The sequence below is a fragment of the Mauremys mutica genome, chromosome 2 (genome assembly GCF_020497125.1).
Source record: "Mauremys mutica isolate MM-2020 ecotype Southern chromosome 2, ASM2049712v1, whole genome shotgun sequence".
NCBI lineage: Eukaryota > Metazoa > Chordata > Testudines > Geoemydidae > Mauremys > Mauremys mutica.
The window spans coordinates 83,668,219-83,686,989 of record NC_059073.1 but is presented as its reverse complement, the minus strand read 5'-3'; the positions used below and the strand labels follow the sequence as shown (position 1 = coordinate 83,686,989).

General features: G+C 42.9%; 1 protein-coding gene across 1 annotated transcript in view; it reads right to left on the bottom strand.

Annotated features, from left to right (window-relative positions):
• The window catches only part of NPC1 (NPC intracellular cholesterol transporter 1), a 57,554-nt gene that overhangs the window by 25,203 nt on the left and 13,580 nt on the right, over positions 1 to 18,771 (bottom strand). The window contains exons 2-9 of the mRNA XM_045003624.1: positions 17,506 to 17,628; positions 16,179 to 16,285; positions 11,268 to 11,443; positions 9,791 to 9,958; positions 7,948 to 8,197; positions 3,115 to 3,191; positions 1,925 to 2,295; positions 488 to 714 (exon numbers count right to left, since the gene is read on the bottom strand). Coding sequence (XP_044859559.1) covers positions 488 to 714; positions 1,925 to 2,295; positions 3,115 to 3,191; positions 7,948 to 8,197; positions 9,791 to 9,958; positions 11,268 to 11,443; positions 16,179 to 16,285; positions 17,506 to 17,628 — 1,499 coding nt within the window. The remainder of the gene's footprint in view (positions 1 to 487; positions 715 to 1,924; positions 2,296 to 3,114; positions 3,192 to 7,947; positions 8,198 to 9,790; positions 9,959 to 11,267; positions 11,444 to 16,178; positions 16,286 to 17,505; positions 17,629 to 18,771) is intronic.

Here is an 18,771-nt window from a genome sequence, read left to right as displayed (position 1 = left end):
AAAATATTTCAAGCTGAAAAAAAAATCTTCAAAAACCACAACTAGATTTCTCAGGTGAAGCCTTTTAAAATTTCTAATACAGAAGTATTTTACTTTAGAAAAAACACTTTTGTCTCTTTAATGCCTTGAAGAAATAAGCCAGGAATCCTCATGTTGCTGATCTGAAGCAGAAGAACATTCTGCATTTTTTCCAGGAGGTGGGGTTTGCTCAAGCCTCTGTATGAGTCTCTGGTTCTGCATCCATCACTATGACTGTGGAAAAACCCCACTGGAGTGCTGGTAGACATGGAAATGCAGGAAAAAGATGTTATACTACCAATCAAAAGTACACACCCAGATGGCATTCTATCAAATAAACCAGGAAAAAAATTCAGAGGCATTGGATAGAGCATGTCAAATGGAAAAAATAAACAAATCCCAAAACAGTTTTTAGGAGTCCATCAGTACACAAATATTTTTAAAGCATGTATTTAGTGGTTCTGCTTACCGGACACAGTACAAGAAGTGAGTGTGGTAATCAGCATGGACATAGAACTCATCCCCAACTGAATGGTTTAGAACAGAGTAACTGTTCTGAAAGTAGTTGAGCACACTCAGGATAGTGCAGTTGTTATTGTAGGGAGCAAGAGGAGCCAGGCAGATGTCCTTCAGCATTACAGTCTCATTGTCATAAGAAGCAGTTATGTTTTCAATAGCATTCTGCAAATCTAGCACCTGAAACAAAAAACACTAACTCAAACAGAATTGTCAGAAGGCATTTGGTGGCGCGGAAAGAGCATTTGTCTTCTAGGTGTAAGATCAAATACATTTGAAAGTCATGGGGCATTTTTGGCTGTTTCTGAGCTGGGTACCATGCTTTTAATATAAGCACACAGCAAATGATGAAGCAAAACATGTTTTTTATTCTAAATACTAGAGGAGTATTTTTCATACATATTGAGGTTCAAAGCAGGTGGGAATGAAGGTACAGGAGCTTAAAACAGAGGCAGGCAAAGAGGAGGAAGGTGATTAGCCCTTTGCTGCAAGGCAGATTGGAAGTTCTTACAGTCTATGACTGGGTCAGACCAGATGGCTACAAGAGAGCGGTCGAAGGTAGATACGTTAGCTCCAGGTTAAGCAGATCCCTTTTCCCTGGGTAAGGTAACAGGGACTATTCCAGAACACTCAGGAACTTTCTAGAACTAATTAAGGCAGGCAGGCTAATTAGAACACCTGTAGCCAATTGGGAAGTTACTAGAATTAAGGCTAACCAGGACACCTGGTATAAAAAGGCTCTCACTCCAGTTAGTGAGGTGTGCATAAGGAGCTGGAAGTGAGAGGACATGCTGCTGGAGGACTGAGGAGTACAAGCGTTAACAGACATCAGGAGGAAGGTCCTGTGGTGAGGACAAAGAAGGTGTTGGGAGGCGGCCATGGGGAAATAGTCCAAGGAATTGTAGCGGTCATGTAGCTGTTCCAGAAGGCACTCTAAACAGCTGCAGTCCACAGGGCCCTGGGCTGGAACCCGAGGTAGAGGGCAGGCCCAGGTCTACCCCCACCCCAAAACCTCCCAACTCCTGATCCAACACAGGAAGATCTCGGAGGCTAGCAAAATCTGCCAATAAGCGCAGGACCCACCAAGGCAGAGGAGGAACTTTGTCACAAGTCTCTTTGCTAACTCTATAGGACAATACATTTTAGATATTTATAACAGATTAGTTTTTGGTGGAAATTCACATTATATGCTAACCACATAGGTGAAACAAAACCCAGCTTCATACTGATAATTAATCCCTTTTAGGATACTACAAGTATTGCAAAACACATTGCATTCACAAAAACAACAGGAGTACTTGTGGCACCTTAGAGACTAACAAATTTATTTGAGCGTAAGCATTGCATTCACAGCTCTTCCACATTGATAGGCCTGCAAAACCCAGGTTACCTGGTATAGGATGTCTTTGTCAAGCGGAGGCCCAAAAGGCACATCAGCTCCTGATGGGTATGGTGAGTAGATGTGTGGCTTACTGTGTGGGGCTCGGATAATAAGTTGTTCAGTACGGAAGAAAGGTCCAAAGTGAGTGTCAAAGTACTGCTTCTCCTTGCGAGCTTGGCTGCTTGGGGATGACCAAAGCTCTACAGGGTTTGTAGTGATTTTCATATACATCATGCCTGAACAGCACATGGCAATGAAGACCAGAGAGAAGAGAACAACAGGCCGTGGATTTCTAACACAGAAAGCCCCCCAGGACATGAATGTGAGCCGTAAACAGTTCTCAAATCTCTCACCAAGTCTTTCACCACAGGAAGCCTCACCTGTAGGAAGAGGAGATACAAGATCCAAACTATTAAAATGAACTATTTTCTTATCCAGTAATTTCTTTGGGTCAATCAGATGCTTCCAGGCATCCTTACAGAGGAGATCATTTATTGATTCTAGATATTTTTTTTATTACCATAAACCAAAGATAAAGGTCTTATCAACAAAGAGGCTCAAGCAGGAGAAGAAAAACTGCTAAAACACTGTTCTAGCTACAGTAGTTTCTAACAATGTGGCAAGCCAGTGTGGCACAATTAGATGGAGCCATGTTTATTAAAAAACCCCAACATGCTAGGTAGTCCCACGCACACTTGAGCATACCCATGATTGGCAGGATTAGAGGCATCGTGGCTTTAACACTTATTTGTAGTGTGGATGGGACAGGACATTTGTAGAACATTAAAATCATGTTAGGTCATGACCTGATTCTCTATAATTATGCTGTCCTAATCACAGGAGAAAGTAAAAATTATTCCTAAGAATGCCAAACAACTATACATTGGCATGGCTAAATTTTCAAGTGTATGTGGACCCACAACTTGGCCCCATCCACAATGATGAGCCAAATGATGTCAAAAAGTAGTTTGGCTGGGACTGTATTTAAATGTTACTTCCAAATTCTTTATGAAGTCAGCACAGACAATGAGAGTATGAAGAAAGTGCAGAAAAACTGAATTAAGATGCACCAACTAGGGCAGGAATGTTGGACTAGGTGGTCTTTTGGGGTTCCTAAAATGTGTCAGCCTCTTGTGGTCCACATCTCAGAGAAGGAAATAATATCTAATCAAACCCTATCATTATGATTCCAGACATACCGTTGTCATGGCGAGAATTAACAGAGAAGGCTATATTGCTGTCGATTGGAGTGTACTCGGAGACAAAATGCCTTTTTCTGTTAAAAAAAAGCAGAACAAAACAGATCATGTATTCAGTTTGTGGTTCTCTTGCAAAAAATCAAAGAACTGTTTTCCAGCACTGTACTATTGCAATATATACAGTAACAGAGGTGAATCAGGCAATCCAAAGTCTGGATCAGAATTGGTAAGCATTCCACTTACCATCTCTAAACAATATCGTCACAAACAGTATTTCACTATAAGCTTTATGCATCTTAAATTTGTCATATTTTAGAAATGAAGGGAAAATGATACATCTAAACTCACCTTAAACTTAGATCATTAAGAAACTATTTCTGGAAATTTAGGGTTTAATGTTTTAGACTAAAAAGTTTGCCAATAGTTTTTTTTTTTTAAATGCAAGTGTAAAGATTGAAAGACTAGATGCTCCCTCCCGCACCCCCAAACGTGTCTGCATTATTCTCCAAACACTACTACTTAGGCCTTCCCTGAATAGACCCATATGGTCACAACTTCTTTAAACCCCTTTCTCAAGAGCCAATTCTGATGTGACACCTGCAAGAAAACCAAGTCTATACATATGAAGCTAAACAAATAGCCAAGTGTACAGAATATAAAAATATTGTATACATTTCCTTGTGACCTTAGCCATCCACCCTTCATAAGTTGTTCATCCTGTTAGATAACCTCTGCAGGCCAGGAACCACATCTACTTCCATGGTCTTCAGTTTAAATAATATAGTTGATTTTGATAGTCACAAGTGGAAACAAACCTATCTTAGCACAGTATGAATGTTAAAAAGCTCTCCCTTGAAAAGTCTTCCTAACCCCAAAATGAACTCCACTTATATTAGACAGTATTTGGTCCTGCCATGAGGGCAGGGGACTGGACTCGATGACCTCTCGAGGTCCCTTCCAGTCCTAGAATCTATGAATCTATATACACACAAACTGGGGAAATGTAATATTGCAGCATATCCCAAAATCCAGGCTCATGAAAACCACAGGAGGATGTAAATTCCACAGTGAAGGACTGACCCACTACTGAACAGTCACCATCCACATTCAGTTAAATCCATTAGTGAATTGCTGATTCTCTAATTGCATTCAGCAAGTCAGCAAAACCCACTTAATCCTTTCACAGCTGTCAGTCAAGATACTTAGAGCTTTGTAACCCAGAAGTCAACTGGTAGACAGTAGACAGTGTAGATCTGAGCATTAATGTGTTTTGTGGTTTTGTCTACATTAGATGTGTTGCAAGCACTTGCTTCCATTGTAACACACATCCTGTCCGAATACAAAGTTCCTTTAAGATTACTGATCATACTCCATAGATATGTGCCAAGACTTTAGCAGACCTAATGGATCACCACCCCTCTTGGTGACAGGTCTTCTGCTGCAGATGGTTACTCTCACAAGCCCCAGCTTTGCAAAGAAAGCTGCCTGTGAATGTACTTAGCAAGTTTACACCTGTCAGACTGGCTAGCCTGCCCACACCACACTACAGGTTTCAATGATTTGATTATACTGTTGTAAGATGTTACAGTTCTCTAGGGTAGACAAGCCATTTGTGAGAACGCTTAGTAAGCAGGCTATGTTTACCATCAGTTCAACAGCTTTTGTTTTTAGTTGTGTTTGGGGTATTTTTTTAGAATTCAATAGGGATGAGATCAACGCTCATGACCATTTGTCACAAGGCAGTTATTGTTTATTACACTTCCCACTGTATCACATTGTTACGGGTCTGTGTATTTATACTTCCACAGCTACAAGAAGGGCTTTTGTCAAAAGTTATACATGGAGTTCTATTATTGCCACTACTGAGCCTTTGGAAAACCAGCATAGACAAAAGTTTCCTGCTGTTGTCACAGCACTGCGTAAACCAGGGGCGGGCAAACTTTTTGGCTTGAGGGCCGCATCGGGGTTTGGAAATTGTATGGAGGCCGGTTAGGGGAGGGGGTTCTCCCCCCCCCAATCCACCCCCTCCCGGACCTCTGCCCCATCCACCCACCCACCCACACTCCCTGTCTCCTGACTGCCCCTGCCACCCCCATCCAACCCCCTCTCCTTCCTGACTGCCCCCCCCAGGACTCCTACCCCCATTCACACCCCCTGTTCCACGCCCTCTGACTGCCTCAACTCCTATCCACACCCTTACCCCCTGACCATCCAACTGAACTCCCCTGCCCTTTATCCAACCCCCTGCTCCCTCCTCCCTTACCGTGCTGCCTGGAGCACCTGTGGCATGGCGGTGCTACAGCCACGCCACCCGCCTGGAGCCAGCCATGCTACCGCGCTGCACAGAGCACCCGGTCAGGCTGGGCTCTGCAGCTGTGCTGCCCCAGGAGTTCGCAGCCCTGTCACCCAGAGCATTGCGCTAGAGAGAGCTGAGGCTGTGGGAAAGGGGGGACAGCAGAGATGGGGCTGGGGGCTAGCCTCCTGGGCCAGGAACTCAGGGGCCGGGCAGGAGGGTCTCGCAGGCCAGATGTGGCCCATGGGCCGTAGTTTGCCCACCTCTGGTGTAAACCAACCGGTGAAGACAGGCCTCTAGAGTTTTTCCTCCACTGAGTGTGTCTACACAGCAAGCAAACAGCTGAGCTGGGCCATCTACAAACTCAGGCTTGCAAGCTTCAGGCTGTGGGGAACATTTGGGCTCAGGCTGGAGTCGAGCTCTAGGACCCTCCCCCTTTGCAGGGTCCCAGAGCTCAGGCTCCAGCAGAAGTCTGAATAGCTACACTGCAGTTTTTAGCCCCACAGCCTGAGCTCCATGAGCCTGCATCAGCTGACCGAGTCAGCCACAGCTGTGTCAGGGATATTTTATTTCACTGTAGATGTACCCACTATGTCATTTAGACTTTCATTTCCACTGTTGGTATAGTATAGTTAGCAATGGTGGAAGTGCTACTCTATAGTCTAGATCAGGGGTAGGCAACCTATGGCACAGGTGCCGAAGGCGGCACGCGAGCTGATTTTCAATGGCACTCACACTGCCCGAATCCTGGCTACCAGTCCGGAGGGCTCTGCATTTTAATTTAATTTTAAATGAAGCGTCTTAAACATTTTGAAACCTTATTAACTTTACATACAACAATAGTTTAGTTATATATTATAGACTTCTAGAAGGAGGCCTTCTAAAAACATTAAAATGTATTACTGGAACACACAACCTTAAATCAGAGTGAATAAATGAAGACTGGGCACAGCACTTCTGAAAGGTTGCCGACCCCTGGTCTAGATAGAACGGTGGGAGGTTTTTTGAAAAATCCTTGGACACAGGTTTATTTTTATTTGCTTGTAACTTTTCAGAAAATTACTCTTTGGGCTTGAAATGTTTCCAAAGCTTTGTCTCAGGCCACAGGTGATTTATTTATTTTTGAGGGGAAGCAGTAGATAGTAGGAGAGGGCTGAGTTTAAGTTTCTTTAGCCATTTTTGTATTATGGGAGAATGAAAAGTATATACACTTTATGCTGAAAGTTGTAAGATTTAAGCTCCCCTCAAAACAAAAAGACTGAAGAAAAATACTCTGAAGTTAACATCTTGCTAGTTCTCAATGAGGAAGAGTCTCTGCAAAGGATAATACAGGTCTGTCTCATCTTACGCTGGGGTTACGTTCCGCAGTCAGCGCCTAAAGCGAAAATCGCGTATAGTCAAAATTATATTGAGTGTAATGGCGGTCGGAATCGCCTGCACTACAGAAACAGTATTTAAATTGTTATTTTTCCTCTTTTTTGTTTTTGCCGACTGCATAAAGCTGAAATCGCCCATGTTAAATGCGCCTAAGATGTGACAGACCTGTAAACTGATGGTGTACATAATTTTCAAATTCAAGTTAGTAAGCATGCAAAGTAGCTATCTCGTGGGACTTCAGCAGGCCTACCAGAGACTTTTGGGATAAGACATATAGGATTAGATAACTGCACATTCTCCCTGCCTGGCCTGACCTGGCACAACAGCTGCTGCTACATGCATTAGATTGCAAGACTCTTAATGAAATGCACAACAAGATCTTCCACTTGCTTTTGATCTTTCCCTTGCAGAGACAGGTGAAAAAAATCAGGAACATGAAAGTAGTTTATGTAGCCTGCTATTTTCAGCTCTTTGCCACAACTGCATCAGAATTCCACAATTTTCTGAACACTTTACTATACCCCTCCAAGAATTGAGTTCCCAACTTTTCCTGTTAGAAGTATGCATCCATCCCAATGAGAACAGCTGCCTCCAACAGAATCTAGTGTTCTGGTGCTCTGTCAACCCACCCTTGCTGAAAACGGTCCCCAGCCAAAACAGCAGCAAAGCTGTGAACTCATCTCTCTGCATTCACTTCAGGTTCCAAACTTAATTCAGGTGGGCCATTTAAAGTGATAATGAATACAAACAATGTCCTCTCTCCCCAATGCTCTTAAAAATGAAGAAAGCTAAATGCAATAGACTACACTAATAAGTTTAAATGCACAAAGTCGGGAAATGAAGAGATCAAGGTTATACAAATTAATGTGACTATGAAAATATTCAAATGCATATAAATATACACTGTATATGGCTAAGTTACTGAAAACTGACTTTTCCATTTCTAATGTAATGTAAGATTTTTTTTTAAACATATCTATATGGGTAATGTTAACAATTTAATAAGCTATTTCTATACACTGTACATGAAAACAGTACTATTGTTCTTACCACAAAACTCTGCTTACTTTCCCTATAGTGCAAAATAATTTTTGAACATGTTAACAGAAAAAATAAATGAGTTTATCTGCATCAATATTGAGCACTTTAAATTGCCTGTTTACCTGTAACACCAGACTCCAAAAATGACTGCAAAAAATAAAAGTAAAAATCCCATGTAGGCGATCCACATGATGACATACATAGCATCCAAACCAAGCAAAAGCCAAGGTACAGGAGGTGGAGGGGGCTGAGGCTTGGGACCACAAACAAGGGAACAGTCCTGACAGCTGCATGGTCCTGTAACATTATCTGTAGATTCATTACAGCCTTTGGTAGCATTGTTCATAGGACTCATTCCATGGACAGAAATATCTAAAAAAAAAACAAAAAAAAAACAGAAATTAGTTATAAATGTGAAACACTCATTTCATTTGTGTTTTTGTTTTTAAAAAAAATGGTATTGCCATCCCCAAATGTTCAAAATTCACAAGTCAGGCCCCACCAAAATCATTAGATATTTGCCATTTGATTTTTGAGCCTTCAGGATGCACTCGCGTCACATTTTCAGAATTGTCTCTACAACCAGGAGGGCTAGAAACTTACTTTTAAAAATATGAAACCTGAGATTCTCATATGACGACAGGACCAAAGAAGCTGGGGCTTTAAGAAAAAAGTCTCCAACATCATAAAACTAGCAATAAAAGTTGTGAACTTTGGCAACATAGAGGTGATTCTAGAGCAGGGGTTGGCAACCTTTCAGAAGTGGTGTGCCGAGTCTTCATTTATTCACTCTAAGGTTTTGTGTGCCAGTAACACATTTTAATGTTTTTAGAAGGTCTCTTTCTATAAGTCTATAATATATAACTAAACTATTGTTGTATGTAAAGTAAATAAGGTTTTTAAAATGTTTAAGAAGCTTCATTTAAAATTAAAATGTAGAGCCCCCTGGACCCGTGGCCAGGACCTGGGCAGTTTGAGTGCCACTGAAAAATCAGCTCACATGCCACCTTCGGCACACATGCCATAGGTTGCCTACCCCTGTTCTAGAGCAAGCAGTATGAAGTGGTTTTTAAAAAAAAAAAAAAATTAAAATCTATTAATTTTCTTCACTCTTAGCACCAAAATCACACTTAAAAACACATGTAACATTTTACAGTGTGCAAATTCAACATATTTGGAAAAATTTGTACTCAGATATAAAGGGGAAGGACTGCTTACACTACACTAGTAGTTCTCAACTCGCAGACCACTTGCGGCCCAATCAGCACACAGCTTTGGCCCACGTGACATCCTCAGGGCCATACAGGTAGTATATATGCATACAGAGAGCTGTATATGCGGCTCACAATGGTAAATAGTTGGCACAAGCCAGTGGTTCTCAACCTGTTTCTGATGAACTGGGGAACCCCCCACCCCACACACACACACACACACACACACACACTTTTAACACTTGTCTACACTAGAGAGAGGGGGTCACAGTTAGGTCCAGCTTCACTAAAAATGTTAACTAAGTTTAATCACTTTTCTCACTCCAAGTAAACGCTCAGAAATCTAAACTATTAAGAAATACTGCAGAGATTTTTTAAACTGCTTGCCTTTTGAACAGCTCACTCTTAGTACTGAATAAAAGGATCCAGTTAGAAGATAGTGATTAGAACAGCAAATTCTGACTATCGAAAGAGATAATTATCTACCTTGCTATCTTGTTTCAGTGTAATGTGGTGCTTCTCAACACTAACATTCAGCAACGATCACCAAGAAGCCAAAACAATTAAAATCCTCTCTAGTTCAGTATTATTATAAAACTATATAGTTTATACTGCTGTAATATGCTAGTCTCATGTTATTCTAGTACATTATTGGATTTTACTACCACTTGTACCCCACAACAATGCATACAGTGTAAACACTTATTTTTAGGACACGGAACTTTTTTTCTTCTGTGTATGGCCCATTTCTTACCTGAAAAAATAGGAATGATGCTGAAAGGAGTCTGTCCATTATTCTTATTAAACATGTACTCAATCCAATTGGTAGCATTGCAGTCTTTAGCATCTTTCCCACATAGTAGCCCCAATGCTTTATCATTACTTGATGGTGCTTCCACATCTTTGCAGGCATTATACATGGCTAGAAAAAGTGTTATTAGGAAAGTATAAAAAGTCCATGCTATTAAACAAAACAATACAATTTTGAAAGTTTATTTTGCTTTTTGAATTCTGGAAGCAAACAAGTCCAAATTTAGTTCTTTAAATTCACAGAAGATGCCTTAAGCTTTAAACAGCAGATGCAGAATTTACATCGGGGGGAGGAGTAGAGAGAAAACTGATTTTATCAAATCCTAATGTACTTAATGGAGGAACTTCTAGGGATATTCAACCCTGAGTACCCAGAAGAAAGAGGATGTTCCAGGAGGCCCTCTTAACTACCACATGAAGTACATTTTTATTATTCAACCTTTCATTCCAAATAATCTCGAACATAGCATGAAAGAAGCTGACTGAGAGGCCAAATCTACCTTATAATTACAACTGAGTCAGGAGACCCAGTTACAATAAGGTTCAAATTTGTCATGTCGACTGAATTTAACTGTTTAACTGGGCTAAAGCCTTGGACAGCTCACACTACAAACTGGAATTATGTTAACTCAGTTGCAATTATAACAGACAGGGCACTCCACACAGTTTCCTTTCAGAGAAAATGAAGCATTCAAGTTCAATTTATAATTTTTACACTTCTGTAAGAATAACATATCTTAATTTCTTGTGTATACTCCTAAATACTAGAAAAACACTAGGACTAATCTTTTGTCATGTATTTTTAAGTAGTAGCGGTGCTTTATGAAAACAGGAGCAACTTTACTGCACCAGTCTCTAGACTTCATTTGTCACATTGAAATAAAATGCAATTTTCTACAACTATCAAAAATGAAAGCCCTACACCAAACCTTGCAAGACTTCATTGTTTCTCTCAGACTTGAATGACAATACTTTGTAAGATTTTCGTAAGAAGGCCTATTTCTTATTACATGTTGTACAGCGTACAACACAATGGGGACCCAATCTTGATTGGGCCTTTAGGCACTACCATAATATAATAGTAATGCAAAACCACTTCAGCAAAACCAGAGGTGGTCAGTCTAGAACTGAAATTCTACGTTCACGTTAATATTTTAAGCAGCTTATTATTATAAAACTTTTCTAAGGGGTCCGTTGCTATAGTTTTAGGCATTTACCTGGGCCAACAAAGATTCTAAGGTAAGTTACAAGCAAATGTCAAATGATCAAAAGGATAATTTCCACTCCCTTTCTCCCAGTTCCTCTACTGAAAGAAGTCTATGGTCAGAAAGAATGTGTTTATCTGAAAATCTGGATGGAGTATGAGGCATTCACAATATACCATACCCAAGTAGTATAGTAACTGAACTGGGTTTGCTTACCATTGGCAAAACTCTCCCCAATATAATACTGTAGTTCTGTGATGCTGGTTTTGTTCTCTTTTTTGACAGGATCATAATAAGGTACAGTATTTGTAACATTCAAAAAGTCAACTTGATGTGGACTGCAGGTCAACTCACAGAACAGGTTAATTAAATTATAAAAACAAGATGGGCATCTGCAGAAGAAAAAAAGCCAGTTAAACATGGAATTTGATTCATACATGTACACACACACAAATACAAAGAGATTCACTTTGAAGGAAACATTTTACCAGGAAAGTTATGCTTCTTACAATTAAAACTACTGAGGACTCAAAATATTAGTAATTCAGTCTTGCAAACTACTCTATCAAAGACTTAATCTTAAGTGGTGCATCTACTAACTACATAATAATTCTAGATTTTCCTAATCAAATGTCACTCCTAAGAAAACTTGTCTCTCCTAACTGCAATTCAGCAGTGTTGTGAGGATGGAAGAAAGGAGTAAAAACCAACTCAGAAACAAACTTAAGGAGTTGCCCTGTTACCACCAAAAATGGCAGGAGCTGTAAAGGTGATGTTTAAATTAAATAGACAGTAGAATAAAGTCTGGATTGTTTTTTGGGTGGGGCCCAGACACAACAAAAGGGATCCCACATTCCCTTGGTGAACAATAGAAAGAACCACTGTCCCTGAATACAAGTTTCTCCCAACCATTCCCATGAAGTTTTCTTCTTGACAAGCTTTCCCCAGTAACATCAATTTCACTAAGGGCTTGGCTACACTTACAAGTTGCAGCGCTGGTGGAGGCTTTCCAGCGCTGCAATTACACCCCGTCCACACTTGCAGGGCACAACCAGCGCTGCAACTCCCTGGTTGCAGCGCTGGCTGAAAACCCATCCCCGTTGGGGTATAAGGAGTGCAGCGCTGGTGATCCAGCGCTGCTCATCAGGTGTGGACACTCACCAGCGCTTTAATTGTCCTCCAGGGAATAAGGAGTTATCCCAGAATTCCTGTTCAGCCACTCTGCTCATCAGTTTGCACTCTACTGCTCTGGCCTCAGGTGACCCGCCCTTTAAATGCACCGGGAAATTTAAAAATCTCCTTCCTGTTTGCTGCAGCCAGGTGTGGAGTGCAATCAGTTAATCTTTACAGGTGACCATGCCTCCACGCGGCAAACGAGCCCCAGCATGGAGCACTGGCGAATTGCAGGACCTCATTAGTGTTTGGGGGGAGGAAGCTGTGCAGTCCCAGCTGCGCTCCAGCCGTAGGAATTACGATATCTTTGAGCAGGTATCAAGGTCCATGCTGGATAGGGGCCATGATCGGGACGCACTGCAATGCAGGGTTAAAGTTAAAGAGCTGCGGAGTACCTATTACAAAGCCCGCGAGGGGAATCGCCGATCCGGAGCTGCCCCCACGACCTGCCGTTTTTACAGGGAGATGGACGCAATACTTGGGGGTGACCCCACTGCCAATCCCAGGACCACGATGGACACTTCTGAGCAGGGTGGGGGACAGGAGGAGGAGGCGGCGGCAGAGGCAGCAGCGGGGGGGGGGGGAGGAAAACACGAATGAAGCTACTGGGATGGGGGAAGACACCCCAGAGTCCCAGGAGGCATGCAGCCAGGAGCTCTTCTCAAGCCAGGAGGAAAGTACCCAATCGCAGCAGCCAGCAGTTGCAGAAAGACAAGCAGAGCATCGGGTTACCGGTAAGCGGCTTTTATTTTCTGGGTGGAAATGTTTCTGGAGAGGAAGGGGGGTTAGGGCTGCATGCATGCCAGCCTAGATGTGGAATAGCCCATTGATGTGGTCTATCACGTCGCGGTAATCGGCTGCAGTAATCTCCTCAAAAGTTTCAGCCAGAGCGTGGGCAATGTGCCTGTGCAGGTTTATAGGGAGAGCCACTGTGGTCCTTGTCCCAGTCAGGCTAACGCGTCCGCGCCACTGTGCCACGAGGGGTGGTGGGACCATTGCTGCACACAGGCAACCCGCATAGGGTCCAGGGCGGAATCCACATTGCTGTAGAAGAGCCTCCTGCTCTTCCCTAGTGACCCGCAGCAGGGAGATATCTTCCAGGAGTAACTCCTGTGAAAAATGTTGGGAGACTCTTTAGAGATAGGGAGATAGTGAAGATCACCCCTGCAGCTGCATCTTCACTCAACCCCTCTATCACTGCAGCTGTTCGGTGCACTTCCCCGAAGCAACCAGCACCCCTCTATCACTCAAGCCCCACTTCTCCCTCTATGCAGCACCCCTCACTCACCATTTCGTGGCTTCTGTTGTGTTATGTGTGTGGGAAAAGTATGCTAAGGTGAGGACTGAAAACTCCTTCAGTGTGTGGGAATTACTGTCTGGATGAGATAATGAAAACAATGCTTCCCTGTTAACTGTTGCCATTTTTGCTTTCCAAAAGTGACCTTGACTGCTGGACTGACCAGATCTACCACTGCACAGAGACTGCAGAATCTGAGGAAAAAGCCCCGAAAGAGCAAGGAGGACATGCTGAAAACTGTTATTGATCACTCTGCTAGAGAGAGTAAAAACTTGCGGGAGTGGAGAGAAAAGGAAAGCATGATCCGCCAGAGACATTGGCGGAGAAACGCTGTGGCAAAGAGGAAAAGCACAAACCAGCTGCTAGACATCCTGTCGCGCCAAGCGGACTCTCTCCAGGCTATCGTAGCCATGCAGGCAGAGCAGTCCCGTGCTGCCCCACAGCCCCCCCCCCCATCCCAAAGCTTTTTGCCTTGTGCCCCAATGTCAGCTCAAACCCCCTTTCCCCAGCATCCAGGTTCTTACCACCACCAGCTGCCTCCAACACCTGTACGTTCACCAACCAGCCCTGATAACTACAACCCTTACCCTCTGCACTCAACCCCCATCACCATGCAGTATATGCACCCTGAAGTGCAGGATTCATTGCACAGCACTCCAGACAGGACATATGCAACTTGTGACTGTACAGTTCACCAACCCACACCCCTGCCCTCTTGTGTTCATGAAATGTTGTGTGTCTGTCTGTCTGTCTAGGAAGTTTTTTTCTTTTCAATAAAACAATTCTTGGCTTTGAAAACAGTCTTTATTATAGCAGATAGTGAAAGATACCTTAGCCCAGTAAAGAAACAGGCACTGCAAATCATTTTTGGGATAATAGAATAACAGTGTAAACAGTGCACTTCACTCCCATGCAAGGCAGCAAACATTACTGTTGGCTTTCAGCCTCAAATTCTTCCCTCAAGGCATCCCTAATCCTTGAAGCCCTGTGCTGGGCCTCTCTATTAGCCCTGCTCTCTGGCTGTGCATATTCAGCCTCCAGGACTTGAACCTTGGTGGTCCATGCCTGACTGAATGTTTCACCCTTCCCTTCACAAATATTATGGAGGGTACAGCAAGCGGATATAACCGCGGGGATGCTGCTTTCCCCCAAGTCTAGCTTCCCATACAAGGATCTCCAGCGGGCCTTTAAACGGCCAAAAGCACACTCCACAGTCATTCGGCACCGGCTCAGCCTGTAGTTGAACCGGTTCTTGCTCCTGTCAAGCTTCCCTGTATAGGGTTTCATGAGCCAAGGCAGTAACGGGTAAGCGGGGTCTCCAAGGATCACAATGGGCATTTCGACGTCCCCTACTGTGATCTTCCTGTCTGGGAAAAAAGTCCCTGCCTGCATCTTCCTGAACAGGCCACTGTTCCGAAAGATGCGTGCATCATGCACCTTTCCAGGCCAGCCTGTGTAAATGTCAATGAAACGCCCACGGTGATCCACATGCGCCTGGAGAACCATAGAGAAATACCCCTTATGATTAACGTACTCTGATGCCAGGTGGGGGGGGGCCAGAATAGGAATATGCGTCCCATCTATCGCCCCTCCACAGTTAGGGAAACCCATTTGTGCAAAGCCATCCACAATGTCCTGCACGTTCCCCAGAGTCACGGTCTTTCTTAGCAGGATGCGATTAATTGCCTTGCAAACTTGCATCAAAACAATTCCAACGGTCGACTTTCCCACTCCAAACTGGTTCCCGACCGACCGGTAGCTGTCTGGAGTTGCCAGCTTCCAGATTGCAATAGCCACCCGCTTTTCCACCGTCAGGGCAGCTCTCAATCTTGTGTCCTTGTGCCGCAGGGTGGGGGCGAGCTCAGCACACAGTCCCATGAAAGTGGCTTTTCTCATACGAAAGTTCTGCAGCCACTGCTCGTCATCCCAGACTTCCATGATGATGTGATCCCACCAGTCAGTGCTTGTTTCCCGAGCCCAAAAGCGGCGTTCAACGGTGCTGAGCATTTCCGTGAATGCCACAAGCACTGTAGTGTCACACGCGGCAGGAGAATCGATATCGATATCATCGTCAGACTCCTCACTGTCACTTTGGAGCTGAAGGAATAGCTCGACTGCCAAACGTGTTGTGCTGGCGACACTCATCAGCACAGTCCTCAGCAGCTCGGGCTCCATTTCCCACAGAAATCGCGATTCACACAGAGAGTAACAGAAAGACACTCACAATGGCGCCAAACGTTGCCGGAAAGACTGAATGCTGGGATGTGAAGCGATGCACCACGGGGCGTTGGCACAGGAAGCGGAATGACCCACACACTTCCTTCCCCTTCCCACAATACTCAGCGCCAAAATGGGACGAGGTGCTCTGTGGGATAGCTGCCCACAATGCACCTCTCAATACAGCGCTGGAAAGTGCTGCAAGTGTGGCCACACTGCAGCGCTGGTAGCTGTCAGTGTGGCCACACTGCAGCGCTGGCCCTACACAGCTGCATGACCAGCGCTGTAACTCCCAGCGCTGCAACTTGTAAGTGTAGCCAAGCCCTAAGTCACAAAAATGCTATTTTCTTTTTGTCAGCTCATAAAGACAGCTAACAGAACGTGCTTTTATTCATTCATGTTACGAAGTGCTAATCGTTTCAAGTTGTTTGTCAGCATACCTGGAGAGAAACTGCAGAGGCAGCTGCAAGTTATTTTTCAAAGTCTGAAGCTGCTGAATATCACAACAAACACTAACGTTATCAAAGAATAGACCCGGGCAGAGTTCCTTAAATAAAAAAAGGTCACAAATTATAATCAAGTGGGGGGAAAAAGTAGGATTAAGGCATTTAACAACAACTCCATACATAGATGTCAGTAGAAAGTAACTTAAGAAAACACTAGTCATTCTGCTTCTGTGACAAAGAATTCATAACATTACCATCTTAATTAGAAAGTTGTCAGGATACTGAACATGATTTGTTATGGAAGAGGGGAAAAGAAATTTCTTCTTGTCTGCAAGGGACTGTGTGTCTTTATAGACCTGCATGAACACGGTCTAGCTCACCAGTTCACCCGTACGTAAATATAGTACAAGAGTACTGAAGGAGCACACAGGATGGTATGTACACATCCCAACTGGAATGATTTATTCCTGCAGTTTGTTAGTGTACTTTGATGATAAATCTCAGAAGAGATTCCAAAAGGCAAATTTATGAAACAACAGTCCTGGGCCTACCCCCATCAGCCATTAAACATGAAATATATATACAAAGCAATTTTGTTCAGACTACCTTGAACACTTGGGTTACGTCTACACAGCAAAAATAACCCACAGCAGCAAGTCTCAGACACCAGATCAACTGTCTCGGGCTCAGACTGCGGGGCTAAAAATAGCAGTGTAGACATTTGGGCTCAGGCCCTGGGTACTCAGACCCTCCCTCAGTCTCAAAAAACTAGGCTCCAACCCTAATCTGAGCATCTACATGGATATTTTTAGCCCTATGAGCCCAAGTCAACTGAATCAGCCTCTGAGACTCATTGCCATGGGGTGTGGGTTGGGTGGGGGGTGGGGGGGGGGGTTGTTATTTTTTTTTTGGTCACTGTGTAGACAATCTACCCCAGAGAACAAAATTTAATCTGAAGATTTGTTACAGAAACTCAGAAGTTTTAGTTCAATGATATACAAGGTACTGGCATGGATTTGGCAGGACCTAAATCATAGAAGGCAGTGACATGCTTGAAAGTGTGCACCGATTTTTTTAGGCATAATGCAGAGTAACAAGTATCATGGGGCTCACCTAAACACTATTAAACAAAGATGTGAAGTCACTGGTGCCATTGCTTAGGACCAGCATTCAGTTCCATAATGTGTGCAGCCATTTCATTTTTTAAGGCCCAAGAACTTAGATTATTGCAGAAAATTATATTTAGGTCTTATTATGCACATTCCAGCCCATATTCTATTTACCTTCTAGTTTCTAAAAGAAGAGTCCAAAAGAAACATACCTGCATTAAGTCATATCCATCCTTTGGTAATGGTATTGGTAGTCCTGTATATTTGCAGTTATATCTTTTACCTTCAGGATTCATTCCGCACTCCCCATACCAAACACATGATTGTGAAAGTACCTAAATAGAGGAAGTTGTGTTAGATAGTTGCATGGTAAAGAACTATTTAAAACAAAGAGACTTCGTACCAAAATGGCAAATGTTTCAAATCACGGAATTTCAGATAATTTTTAAATATTTATAATGGATACAGAAAATATAAAGTAAATATTAGGAGAAAGGCCTCCATCTAGACATTTTTCTTTTAATAGTACCAAAAGCCAGAGTACTATCAAACTAGAATCATATCAGTTCAGTAGATACTAGACAGTGCAAGCTTTTAAATAGCACAAAGGAAAAAGCTAAAACAAGATCAGCAGACAAGATAAAATCAGTTTAATTTCTCTCTCACACACACTATCACTTTCCTCCTCCAGCAATACATACACATTTTCCTGGCTTGGCTAGTTAAAACACACACACTTGCCCATTTGTATTCCCAAGGAAAGCACATTTACTACCCTGTTAGTACACAGTGATAGGATAGGTGTGGGAAATCACATTGGCAGGGCTATAATATGCAAGGGTTCTAGAGAACTCCCTATCCCACACAGGTAGTACTTTTCAATCAAATGCTGGGTAATATGGAAAAAGCACTTGCTCATACAAGTTAAAATGCTCACAGATGACAGAGCAGTTTGTAACCGTTACTGTTATAAACCCTATAGAGAATATTTTGAATCAGTAATGTATTTGTATGCTGCAGAAATGCATCAAATTAATGTGACAGGTTGATTTATTAAGATGGGAAAGCTGAAATACAAGTTTGCCATCAGTAATTTGCTATAATTACAAATTCAGAGAAGACGCAGCATAAACATTACAGAAAGAGCAAGGATTATGTAATGCAAAAGTTTCTCAAGAATGTCTCATTCATCACATGAGTCATCTGGTCATGGCAAAATTCAGGGAGTTGTGCTATCCATCAGCAGCACTCCCCTCCCCCTCCTAGCTTAAGCTGATTGTTTGCCACCAACATAAGAGCAGTGCAGCATTCCCCTATTTCTATAGCTGTAGTGCTTTTAATTAGCTATAGAAAGGAATCTGAGGTCACTGTTAGCAATGCACTGTTAGCAAGAAAGTTTACTGCTAGCAATGAAGAAAATTGACTTGGTACTAGCTCAAAATTTACACTGCAGTATATCAAGGGTAGAAAAGTTGAAG